The sequence below is a fragment of the Haliaeetus albicilla genome, chromosome Z (assembly GCF_947461875.1).
Source record: "Haliaeetus albicilla chromosome Z, bHalAlb1.1, whole genome shotgun sequence".
In the NCBI taxonomy this organism is placed as follows: Eukaryota; Metazoa; Chordata; class Aves; order Accipitriformes; family Accipitridae; genus Haliaeetus; species Haliaeetus albicilla.
The window spans coordinates 13,214,063-13,227,286 of NC_091516.1; the positions used below are offsets into that span (position 1 = coordinate 13,214,063).

Here is a 13,224-nt window from a genome sequence, read left to right on the forward strand (position 1 = left end):
GAGAATAGAACTGTTTTGAATAAATGACAGTGATCTAAAAATCATAATTGATTGTTTTAATTCTGGCTGCAAGTATCATGAGACTTTGTTACAACAATAATTGGGAATTTGGGGTTGTTGCAGAAAGATGTTAATTACTGCAGCATATTTAACTCTTAGCCCCTATCTTTTAGACAGCAGTCCTAGAGTTAGTTGCTGCTTCTTACAGAAATGAGAATGAGCTTTTGAACACTTCTTGAGTTTTCACATTAGTTTGATATGAAGTTACTTAGCACAGATGTTCCTGTAATTGTGATATATTGGGAAAAATTTGATGTTCAGTGGTCCTCAAACCCATACCTCCACCTGTGTGATGCTCTTGTCTCAGAGCTGTATTATAAAACTTTTATGAGTACATGCTTTCTGAAGAATGTTTTGGGATTTTTTTTCCTTTTTTTTATTTGAGTTTTTCTCGAAGTCTTTTAATTCAGTACATTTTTGAGTTTGTATTCAAAACTATGTTATTGGTTAAGCGAGTTTTTAAAAAACACTGTAAGGCTGGATTAAAGAGTTTTGGAAGAGTCTTTCATGTAACAAATACATTTATATACTCATACTATCTGGGAAAATTGTTGGGTTTTTTTTTAAAGAATGAAGTCAACATGTACGTCCGCACTGGTTTTATAGAGGATATTGTATAAATGAGAGTATGCAGGGATATAGTCTTACAATAGGTATATGAGAGGAAAAGATGTAGTAAACTACAAATGAAGCTTGATTTATTTATCGTTTATCATGTAACTTTTATATATGCTGGAAGTTAAGCCAAGAAGAATGTTGTGACTGAAAATACCTTAATCATAATTTCGCTTGCCAGTCTTATTGTCAAGCTTGAGTAGATGTCTTAGTACCTTTGTGTAGTTCAGGTATCAAGCTTGCTATATTTACAAATTGGAAGCTTTTTATATAGAAGGCTTTTGAATTGTGTATAAAATCTCCCAAAGCTAGTAGAATTTTATTGTGGGTTCCTAACGCTTTGGTGAGTATGAAACATGCTCCAAAGGCTATTGATACCACAGGGTAAGCTGACTTGGAACACAAATCCTTTTACAGAATATGTATGTCTCAAATTTGCCCTAGGATAGCTGTTTACAGGGATGTTACGTTATAGTCAGTAAACCGCTAAGAGTACCAAGAAGATACTGGAAGATTTTGTGCAATGGCTTTCTTGTTTTTTGGAATTGAACTGAGACTAAAGTTAGTGTTTTAAAGCCAAAGAATATATTCTTGATAATCTCTTCTAATTTGAATCCCGTTTCTTGCAGCCTTGAACTATTGTCACATGCTGATGCAAGTCCTTTCTTACTGGCAATGCATAATTGTCATGAGATCACCTGGGTTTGGATGATACTAAACTCCAAGTGACTTAAGTCATGGAACTGTGCAACTGATCTTTAGATCATGAGACCATTGCCACAGTTGTGAGCCCTTATGAAATATAACTCAAGAAGTTGTACTCCTTCCTTCCCTCAACTGTTGAACCTCTTTGAAACAACCTGGTGATAAAAGGAAATTCAAAGCCTTTTTAGTGAAGGGATTAATTGAGCTCAAAAACACTTCAGAACTTCTGTGTCCCTGTGAGATGAAATCTGGGGGAAAAAAAATATTCCTGAGTGTGATACCTCTTGTGTGAAAACGGCCTGGTTTTGGTCAATACCCTGAAAACAGGAAAGAACATCTATTTGAACACAGTGAAGGCAGAAAAGAAGGGAGGAGTTTTCTTCTTTGAAACTTACCCCATTCTTTTCCTGCATTTTTAGATCATGGATTCTCAACCTGCCTGTTTCTTGTGTCTCTTGGCTTTTTGTATTAATAGATGGTTGAGACTGTATTGGCCATTGAATTGCAGAAAGTCTGGTAAGAAATGTCAATGGTGCTTACAATGTAAACCCTCTTTCAGGTTGTATCATTTTTTGGCAGATGTTTCCATTTGAAAAATAGATTGGTTTTCAAAATCATGTGACTGTTAGCCCAATGTAAAAGTAGTAGAGTGAGGGTTAGAATCAGAGAATATAATTCACAGTGTGACCCAAATATTTCTTCAGTTTGTCACAACTACCATTTGCATTAATACTCACTTCAATTTCTGTTAGCTGAAAGCATGTTTATCTCTTTAGATAAACAAACTTTTAAAACCCAGGATTATAATTGGGTGCAGGGAACCATGAAATCTCATTTGACCAGAACATGGTAGCTTTTATCTAAAAATTAAAACTAAAGTACCAATTTCCATTGTAATTTATTGTAATTATATATCTTTTTATATAAGTGTATTAATATATTACATTTTCAGTATAATTCCAGCAGACTCATTTGAATAGGGTTGTAAGCTGAAAAATGACCCCAGAAGAGGGCACTGTAGGAATCCAAGTCTGTTTCAGTGGTTTCAGATCTGCATAGTTCTACAAATCCAACCAGAACCTCAGGTTTTCTTCTGACCTCTTTATCCCAATGGTAATGAACAGACTGTGGTTATAATTTAAGTAAAATTATAATATTCAAACATATCAGAGTAATATCATGATGATCTTGTGATCTTTTTTGGTTTTTAATTGCATTGTGGGTCACTTAACTGAAAATGTGTATGTACTTTTTGATTGTGTAGGAGCAACACATCTGGTCCCTGGTGGAGCGATAGTGATGTTTGGTAGTGTGATGATTTTGTATGAATATTTTATATAAATAATATAGGCTATATATTATTATTAATGTATCACACTACCTAATCATTGTATTCTGTATTTGCTGACTTTTGGAATGAAAGTGTTCAGTCTATTTTGACTTAATTTAGAAGGAAGTAATGGACATATGCCTTCTGGTCCTATGACTGCACATTTCTTCAGGAAGCCTCCTTACAAATTCTTCCCTGGTAGAATACAGGTCATATCCCAGACCACTACTTCATTACCATAATCTTTTTATATTCTGTGTGTGAAGGAAGAGAGAAATTAGGTTTCTAAAATTCACATTCATTTTTAAGTAACTTTGTTCCTGAAAGCTGTAAATGCATTGGGTCTGAGACCACACGGAACACGGCCTTCTGGTCTGGTGACAGCAGAGTCACCTCCTACTTTCTGTCCATTCAGGATGGCTACAGTTTGTAACCATTACTGTAACTTGCATCCTGGTACTGTGATCTGTTTTGTTTCTCATCTGTCTGGTAATCCGCAGACCATTCCTTTCCAATGACTGCACACAAGAGCATCAGCAGGAGTTTGTTAGGTACTGAAAACTTGTTTTCTTTCAGTGCAACAATAAAAGATTCAGTAGCTGTTTTTAAATAGGAAGAGAGTTTGATGATTTACTTCATTAATTTTGTTCTACAGAGGAGGAAGTATCTGAAGCTTTTAACTTTTGGAGAAGCCAGGATATGATTCATTTATCTGAGGGTCTAGTGTTGTTCTAAATACCACAAGATGCCCTGCCTAGTATTCAGTTATTACGGATCTCCTGTAGGCTCCATACCTTCAGGATCTGCCAGACCCATGCATATATATGGGTCTGGTGATCCTATGACCACAAAGTGAGCCATACTTGAGGGAGTATAAAATGGCCCTAGATACTTATACTTAGCCACTTGAAATACTCCCCTACTTTCACATGACCATCAAAGCAGCTCATCAGATCATGACTAGGTCCTGTTAGTCCATTCATAGTAGCACAATTCTTTATCACACAACGGGTTATAATGGCAGCCTACCTAAAAAAGAGTGAGTATACTTTGGTGGCTGGTTAGTACTTGAAAGGAAGCCATTATTTATGGAGTGGATGATCTGGTCCCTTTATTCTTTGACTCTTAACTCCCTTTGATTTAATAAGACAAAAGTTATAACTTGGTCTCACGCAGTTAGTACCTGAAGATGTCTGTGGCAAACTTGGCTCTGTGCTTTCTAAGGCCTTTCTCCAGCCAGGCTGCAGATTATGTTGGTTACACTTTACTTTCTCAAATATTTCTACCATGTGGGATTGTGCCTTTTTTTAGACCACTGACAATTTTTCATGTCAAGCTTATCTACACTGACATACCTGTATCTTGTGTAAGGACTTCCTGTTGTGGAGAGGATGGATACTTCTGCCAGCATGCAGTTATTAACAAGTATGATAGGTTGAGGTCTGCTCATCTGTCAGAAATCTTGTCTTGTCACAGCTCATCTCCTTGGCTTTTTGAGCAGACTTGAGGATGATTTGTGGTTTGCTCTGACAGACGAAAGATAGGTCTAGTCTAGTGTTCTGAAACCCATGTGTGAAGCATATGGAAGGATTTAGGTAGACATCTTCACACACAACATCAAAATTTCAGCTCTATCTTGGATACATCATTAGTTCTTTAAGTAGGAAACAATTCTATACATTTTCTACTATTTCCCTTTTCCAAGAATACTGTTCATGATACAGCAAATACACTGCTGATCTTGGTTGGCTGAGGTAGTTTTTGTATTGCAGTCAGATTCACTGACTAGTGAATAGTCCCAAAACTGTTTTTACCTTCAAAACTTAGCTTATCCAAAACTCTTTTGAGAGCAGTTCTTAGAAATACTAGAAAGGGCTCTGGAAGATAGCTAAAATCTTGTCTGCCAAAGATTCTACTGCAGGAATAAAAAAAGCTGTGAGTGTATTTCCTTATGAATCTGAGGAGAGAAACAGGTCTATAGCTTTAAAGTCAGGTATACCTAACATAGCAATACAAATACTTAAATTGCTTTTGAATAGAAGATGGAGTTAAGGCTGGTAGAGTAGGCAAATAGTATGTGTTCATGCTTCAGATTTCAGTGAAGTTTTACTTTAACTCTGAGTTTGTGCATGTGTGAAGCTCTGGAGGTAATTGTAGCATTCACATAATGTGCTTTACCCTAAATGGAAAGCACATTCTCAGCTTTAGTGCCATATTAAATGTAATTTCAAGCAAGATCTCAGTTAAGTGTTAGCTCATTCACTTAGTGACTTTAAAAACAGGCTAATGGAACTTGTTATCTGGCAGTTTCTTCATTTAAGCTGTTAATACTTTATGAAGATGTCCCTAAACTGTATGTCTGGAATGACGTAAAAAAGAATTACGCATGCTCTTTCACACTAAAATACTCACTTCTCTATCGGATTGAATAAATTGCAGTAGATGGGGAACGCACAGAGTCCATTTGCAATTTCTAGTCTGGAATGCTAGTGGTCTCTCCCAGTTTTTAATCACTTCATTCTCACAGAGTTCTGAACTTTTCAGTGATTTCACAATTTAGAAAAGCTATTAACTACACAATTAAATCATGTGCTACTACAAACTCTTAAGTGTACTTAATGCTGTTTAACTAAAGACTGCCACTGCAAGGGAATGCCTCTGTTCTGTCCTTCTCCATTTACCACCTTCTGCTTTTGAAAATTCAGTAGTTCTAGTGATCCTATGACCACAAAGTGAGCCAGATCATTTTACTGATCCAGGTGAAAATAAAACATGCTTTTAAAAAACCAACAAAATAAGAACAACCTTTTAATGGCATGATTAGTCTTAAATCAACTGTGAAACTGCATCTGAAGTGATTGAAAGGACAAGAGAAAGAGTGGGAACGGTTGAATCTACTCCCTGAACTCTCATGCTGTCTCTCTCCTGTCAAAATGGATCAGAGTATTGGCTTTTTTTCCTGATGGAGCTGCTAATATGTACTTGTTGTCATCAGTCTGAGCTCTAATTAGAAATCTGGGAAAGTAAAATTTGAGTGCCACCGATATCTGGCATTTCTTCAAGGATGTGTGAAGAAGCATCTCCCACAGCTTAGTGTAGGTTCAATACAGATACTGAGGCTTGGAGAATAAGTGTGCAGGAAAATATCTGTGGAAGCTAGCAGTTGTTGATTCAACATTAGTAGTTAAGAGGAGGACTTTAATCTCCCAAAGGCAAGAGTCTTATTTTCAGTCCTGTGCTGACAGTAAAAATATTAGACTGTTAGCAGTGCTGCTTTCTCCATTACACCCCATTCATACTTTTTTCCTGGTTGGAGTCTAAGATTTAGACCTAGTATAAGGGGCATGCTGTTCTAGTTGCTATTCTTATCCTGGGCACCACTAGCATTGTTGCTGAGTGTGAAGAATCTTGCTTAGATCTCTGCACAAGGCTTTCCCCCCTTTGTTATGATACCAAGATGCTTCGGTTGCACTTGCCACCTTGAAGCTAGCTCTGTGCCAATTCAGAGGAAAATTAATAGTTGTCCCCAGTCTCCTCCTTTTGTACAAGCTTCAATACTTGCACTGCAAAGTTTATCTGGGAACAGAGCAACAATTCAGCTAGATCTCTAACATGAGGTTTCGGCTTGGTGGTCTGAATTGTTGACAGTAATTTATTGTGCCTCTGTCAGCTTGAAGGGTTCAGTTTCAGGTTTTCTGCCTAGATCCCAAACTACTTAAGAGAATACTGGTACTCTGTGCTATCAAGAAATAAGGCTTGTCTGTGGTAGCAGAAATTACAGAAGTAACTTGGTGCATGCCAAAACAGAGCTGGTTACTCAGGTAAATGCAGACTTATGACAAAGTCTGAAGAGACAGATGAAATATTGAAGAGGCAGATGAAATGTTCTATAAGCAGCTGGAAGAAGTCTCATGATCACTAGCCCTTGTTCTCATGGGGGACTTCAACTTACCAGATGTTCGCTGGAAGTACCATACGGTGGAGAGGAGACAGTCTGGGAGGTTCCTGGCATGTGTGAAAGATAACTACCTGACACAGTTGGTGAGGGAGCCAACTAGGGAAGGCACCCCACTGGACCTGTTGTTTGCGAACAGAGGAGGACTTGTGGGTGATGTGACAGTTGGAGGCCATGTTGGGTACAGCGATTATGAAATGATAGAGTTTTTGATTCTTGAAGTAAGGAGGGGGTTTAGCAGAGCTGCTACCCTGGACTTCCAGTGGGCAGACTTTGTTCTGTTTAGGAGCTCGGTTGACAGAGTCACTTGGGAGGCAGTCCTGAAGGGCAAAGGAGTCCAGGAAGACTGGACATTCTTCAAGAAGGAAACCTTAAAGGCACAGGAGCAGGCCCTCACCATGTGCTAAAAGACAAGACAGCAGGGAGGAAGACCAGCCTGCCTGAACAGAGAACTTTGGCTGAAACTCGGGGAAAAAAGAAGAGAGTTTATGACCTTTGGAAGAAGGGGCAGGCAACTCAGGAGGACTACAAGGATGTTGTGAGGTTATGCAGGGAGAAAATCAGAAGGGCCAAAGCCCAACTAGAACTTAATTTGGCTACTGCAGTAAAATACAATAAAAAATGTTTCTATAAATACATTAAAAACAAAAGGAGGGCTAAGGAGAATCTCCACCCTTTATTGGATCTGAGGTAAAACATAGTGACAAAGGATGAAGAAAAGGCTGAGGTACTTAATGCCACCTTTGCCTCAGTCTTTAATAGTAAGACCAATTGTTCTTGAGGTGTCCAGACCCTGAGCTGGAAGACAAGGACAGGGAGCAGATTGAAGCCCCTGTAATCCAAGGGGAAATGGTTAGCAACCTGCTACACCACTTAGACACACACAAATCTATGGGGCTGGGTGAGATCCACCCAAGGATACTGAGGGAATTAGCGGAAGTGCTCACTAAGCCACTTGCCATCATTCATAAGCAGTCTTAGCTAACTGGGGAGGTTTCAGGTGGCTGGAGGTTAGTAAATGTGATGCCCATCTACAAGAAGGGCTGGAAGGAGGATCCGGGGAACAAGCAGAGCCTATTGGTACAGTCGGTGTTTGGTACCAGCGAGCCTGCTGTAATGTAAATAGCTCCAGCTAGCTACAGTAAGGCTCTTTGTCTTAGTTGGCTGTTCTAGTGACAAAGCAAGATGGAAGAATTTAGGAGAGTAAGGACACACACTTGGATATAGCAAGTTGCAGAAGTCAGTAGCTTATTTTTTAAAAAAAGTTTTGTAATGTTGAGTACTGTCAATATTATGAATAGAATAGAGTTTTCAGTTGGAAGGGACCTACAATGATCATCTAGTCCAACTGCCTGGCCACTTCAGGGCTGACCAAAAGTTAAAGCATATTATGAAGAGCATTGTCCAAATGCCTCTTAAACACAGGCAGGCATGGGGCACTACCACCTCTCCAGGAAGCCTGTTCCGATGTTTGACTCTTTGTCTCTCTGTAAAGAAATGTTTCCTAAGACCAAGTCTGATCTTCCCCTGACACAGCTTTGAATCATCCCACATGTCCTATCACTGGATACCAGCAAGAAGAGATGAGCACCTCCCTCTCCACTTCCACTGCTCAGGAAGCGGTAGAGAGCAATGAGGTCACTCTTCAGCCTCTTTTTCTCCAAACTAGACAAACCCAGAGTCCTTAGCTGCTCCTCATAGGACATGCTTTCCAGACCCCAGCTCCTGGGATCTGACATTCTGTTTTGATTTAATCCTGATGGTTTCCATCTTATTTTTCTTTAAGTTTGTGGACTTTTTAATGCTAATTAAATATAAGCATAATGAAACACTTTAAATCTGTTCTTCTCTTTTTGATACACATAAGAAGTCTTACAATTTGTTTTAATTTATCATGTTTACATGATCAGATATATTCTTTTATATTCTTTTATTTAGCCTTCTGGATTAAAAGAGAGGCCCAATTTACTAATATCTCAAACGTTAATGAATTCTTTCAGTGTGTTGTGTTTTTTTTTAAAGTAACATTATGCTGATAATTCATAACTATTTAAACAGCTCAAGGACTTGTATTCCATCAGGGAAGTCCAGGCTCATGATACATAACCTTTTTCCCATCTAATTTCTTAAGAAAATAAGCCTGTCCCTTCTTGCAAGATTTGCTATTTTCACAGATAACATATATTGCTGGAGAGGGAAGAATGCATATGATTTGCATTGTTTTCAAAAAAGAGAGAATTTTAAATTACTGTTTTCAGAAATGTCAGATTTGGATCATAAGCTTTAAGTCCAAAAAAGACCAATATTCATACCTAATCTAGTTTATAGAGTATTAATTATTTCATTTAGCACTTCATCTTATTTTTAAGGAAACTTTGCATATATTATTAAGCTGTTTTTCATGTCGGTACATTTACTGTGTTGAACAAACCTGGGTAGAACAGCCAATAGCTATTTTTAAAAAAGTGTATAAATCTTGCATGAAATTGTGGTGTTGTATATTACTTCCTTAATGAATAAAACCAGTCAATTTAAATGTTCTGTGTATGGTTTTGTCATTTTGTCTTTTGGTAGGATGATGAGGTCGTGGAAGAATATAGTGAAAATAATTTCTATGAATCTGATGAAGAACAAAAAGAAAAGGATCAGAAAGTGAAAAACACCTATACTATGGACCCAGATCACAGGCTGCTGTTACGGAATACGAAGCCCTTGCTTCAAAGCCGAAATGCTGCTGTATGACAAATTCCTTTTTTATTAAGATGTTAAACTACTAAATATCTATGCTTCTAGAAAACTTACAAGATTGAAAAGTAAAATCTACACCTCTCAAAAGTAATGATAATACTCTCTAGTAACTTAGAGAAGTATGGTGGTTCATTCTTTTTTGAAATTGACTTAGCTTCTAAGTAAAACACCTGAACTGAATGTGATTTATGCTCCAAATATTAAGGACAAACAAAATATTAGAGAAAATATGAGAACATTTTAATCCAACATGTGGTGACTATACCACATGACAACTATACCATAGCTAGCTTTTAATGCTTAAGTTCTGAGCAACTAGGATGGCATAAACTGTCGGTTTTGGTGGTACAGATTCACAAAGAAAATCATAGTTGTTAGCCATTCATTAAGTTGCACTTTCCTTTTGAGTCTCACATTGTAAAAGTAGACAATTGTATGCCTAAATTTCTTGTCAGATTCTTAGTATTGGTGCCTTGGTAGGGTTCCAAGATAGATACAACATCATGAGTTTAGTATGCTCTGCAATGTTTCCATGAGATTTTAAGATGCAGGTAAATTTTTAGAACCAGAAAAAGCCATGCTGATGGTGAATCATAGTGACATTGCTCAGATCACAGAACTTTATTTCTAACCTCAGTTTGTCCTGTTAATCAAGAGTAGATGTCTTCGGGAAAAGACTTCCAGTGATAATGAATATTCATATCATTGCAAAAAAAAATACTGCACCATGATTAAGTGACCTCACAACCTGTTCTTGATAAGCTAAACAGATCAGGTTTTTGTTTTTCCCCTGGAACGTATTTCTAGATTCTGACTAATGTCTAATAATTTTTACAATAATAATTCTGTTAGAGCACTGCCTTTTGTTAAAATCAATGTTCAATGTCTATACAATATTTCCCCATCTCATCAAAGAAAAAGTATGTTAAAAATGTTTGCCATCACACTGCACTGAGAACAGGTTCAGTTGCTTATCTTCCACATTCCATAAATAATTTTCTTTATATCTGTTAAATATGGTACTGATTATCACATTTATGATCTTTAACTTTCTGATATTAAAGTTAACTGAGATGTTTACGTGCAGTTTGTGAAGTGAAATCATGCTTTGAATTGCTGTTGCACCAGTTTTTGTACCTTTCACAGAATTTACCAGCAATTAAATTAATTGCTTTCTCTTTGACCTTAGATTTTTGTCAGTAATGAAAAATCCTTGTAGGATGTTGCTAAAAATCTTCCAGTTGTATCCTCTTTTCAGATGTTTCTGATCACTTTTTATTGTTTAATAATAATTTTAGTTTCATTGGTGCTAAGATTTAAGATACCAAGTTAAGTGTCATAGTGATGGCTTTACTTGGAGTCTCCTTTCTATGATTTGTTTCGTTTTGAACAGAAAATTGACCATGACAGTATGGAAGGGAAGGTTGTGACGTGACCTACTCATTAGCATAAAGTTCACAATTTGTCTTTTACTTATGAGAAAACTTGGGAAAAAAAAAGTATGAGTTACAAGTTTTTTGCTAGCCAGGATGTTGGTATACAGCCCTGTAGTTTTTACTTTCTGTTGGATTTGAGACTTTAGAATTTGCCAGTAAAGGCAGCTGTCATTTTATAAATTGCATAATAGAATAATGGAATGAAAGATTTTAAGTGGAAACTAAATAATAGGGAATATTGAACCTGTATTTAATAAAAATAAAAGCACAAAATTTGCAGAAATTTTAAACAGTATTTCCTCATTGATTTATACAGCTGATGTTAGCAATACTGACTTATTAAGGATGATATCAGTATATTTACAGTTTGAATTACCTACATTTTTTCGCTCTTTGTCCCTCTTCCTCTGTCTTTCTATATATTATAGTATACAGTAAATATTGGGAGGAATGAGAGGTACTTAATTGGCTTTGATTTTAGAAGTAAAAATATCTTTCCTCTGACGTTTTTCCCCCCAATCTGCTTTATTGATTTTGAAGAACATGGGTATGTACTTTGCTTTCTGAAGAAGAGCAAGTTGGTAGTTCTGCAGGTCTGAAGCAAATGTGATAGATATGTGTGATGATTTGAAATTAACATGCTGTTCTGAATGTTCTTTTTTTAGGTGGTAATGGCAGTTGCACAGCTTTACTGGCATTTGGCACCAAAATCTGAAGCTGGCATTGTTTCTAAGTCATTGGTGCGTTTACTCCATAGTAATAGGTAGGTCAAGTCCATCCTTTGCATTGTTCTGTCTACTTTTTTGAGAGTTTTTCGTACATACTTGTTTAGCCATAGTTACAAGAATATAACTGTTGCACTATTACAGTTTCATTTTAAAATTGTCCTGTAATACTAGTTTTTACTCAACAAATGAGGGTCATTAAAAGTAATTCCATCATTTTCAGTATCACATCCAGTGATCATTCAGTATCCTAAGTCTTTTGTTCTTAATTATGACTTTCATTCTGAGAAGAATCATGGCTGCCTAGTTAGCATACAAACAGAGGCAGTACTAACTAGTTTGTTTAGTTTCTCAGTTTTTTTAATTATTGGAAGTTATTGGAAATTTAATTATATTGGAGTCTTGCTAGGCACTAAAGAAGTCTTCAGATGTGTATTTTCTTTTCCTGCACTTCATGTTGAAGACTTCTTGTTGACAGAGAAACTAAGAAATGTATTTGTTAAAATACCACTTGATGCTGCTGAATCTCCTATGTTTCCTTAATCCTTGGACTGTTTTTAAAGAACAGGTTTATATTTCATTCAAGACATGTAATTTTGACTTTATTATCTTCAGCATGACCTTGTCTACTTTTCTATGAAGGGCCTCACTGGTCCCATGTTTCAAAAGATTATACTCTTTTTTTACTTTGTGTTTGATAGTTTTGGCATGCTATGCCAATATTTGCTGCATAAAAGTGTTTTTTTCCCCCTCAGTTTTTAGATTCTGAACTTCAGGCAATCTGTTTTGGTGGTACAGATTCACAAAAAAATCTGTATGAAAAGTCTTGAAAGGGTGATAGGAGACGCAATATTAAGGTGTTTTCAGAATAACTTTCTAACCAAACATGGTATTTTTGGCTAGAACTTTGCTGTGAAAATGATTTTTTTTTAATGTTCGTCACATCAAACAGACAAAAAACAAACAAACAAACAAACAAAAATTTTTGTTGTGTCTGACAAGATTACTCGTCTTAGATGGGCTTTAACTTTTGTAAGCCCAGTCACCATAGAGGTCTTTCTCTGTAGGCTTCTGCAGCTTACATATGGCTAACGTCTCTAACATTTAAAAGTTAGTAAAGAAGTAAAATTGGGCTTGGTAGAGTATTTATGCTTTTATTTCAGATAAAAATGAATCACTTTTATTTTTATGTTTGGTTTTATAGTACAGTATGCTTCCCATTCTCTTTATACAAAGATAAGTAAAATGGCTAAAGCAGTTTGGCATATGTACAGGTAATGTATAGAACTAAATTTATACTCACATGTTGAAAGGATTGTTTTTGCATTTTTTTTATTGCTTATTTATACTCAAATGTCATCAAAAGAGAAGTCACATCTTTCCTGTACCTCAACTAGTGCCTAAAATGGTGCTAGTCTTCTGATTTTCTGATGTTGAATGGCTTGTCTGTTCTCTGTTACCAGTCTGTGTGAAACACTTTTGCTATTAGAGCCACTCTGAAATAAGCTTTTGCTGTTTGCCCTTGAAGTTATGTGCCTATGGCCTTTAAATTAATGTCAAATACACTATAATCTAGTTAGGGTGAGAGTGCCTGGAAGAGCATTTCATAGCAATTTTCAGTCTTGGTTCATCATGTGCAGCTGAGTATTT

The 13,224-nt window shown here is 36.5% G+C and overlaps 1 protein-coding gene across 3 annotated transcripts in view; it reads left to right on the plus strand.

The window, feature by feature from the left end:
• Nucleotides 1-13,224, plus strand: part of AP3B1 (adaptor related protein complex 3 subunit beta 1) — a 165,201-nt gene that overhangs the window by 51,809 nt on the left and 100,168 nt on the right. For all 3 annotated transcript variants that reach the window (XM_069776335.1, XM_069776334.1, XM_069776333.1), the window contains exons 8-9: nucleotides 9,240-9,401; nucleotides 11,515-11,612. In XM_069776335.1, coding sequence (XP_069632436.1) covers nucleotides 9,240-9,401; nucleotides 11,515-11,612 — 260 coding nt within the window. The remainder of the gene's footprint in view (nucleotides 1-9,239; nucleotides 9,402-11,514; nucleotides 11,613-13,224) is intronic.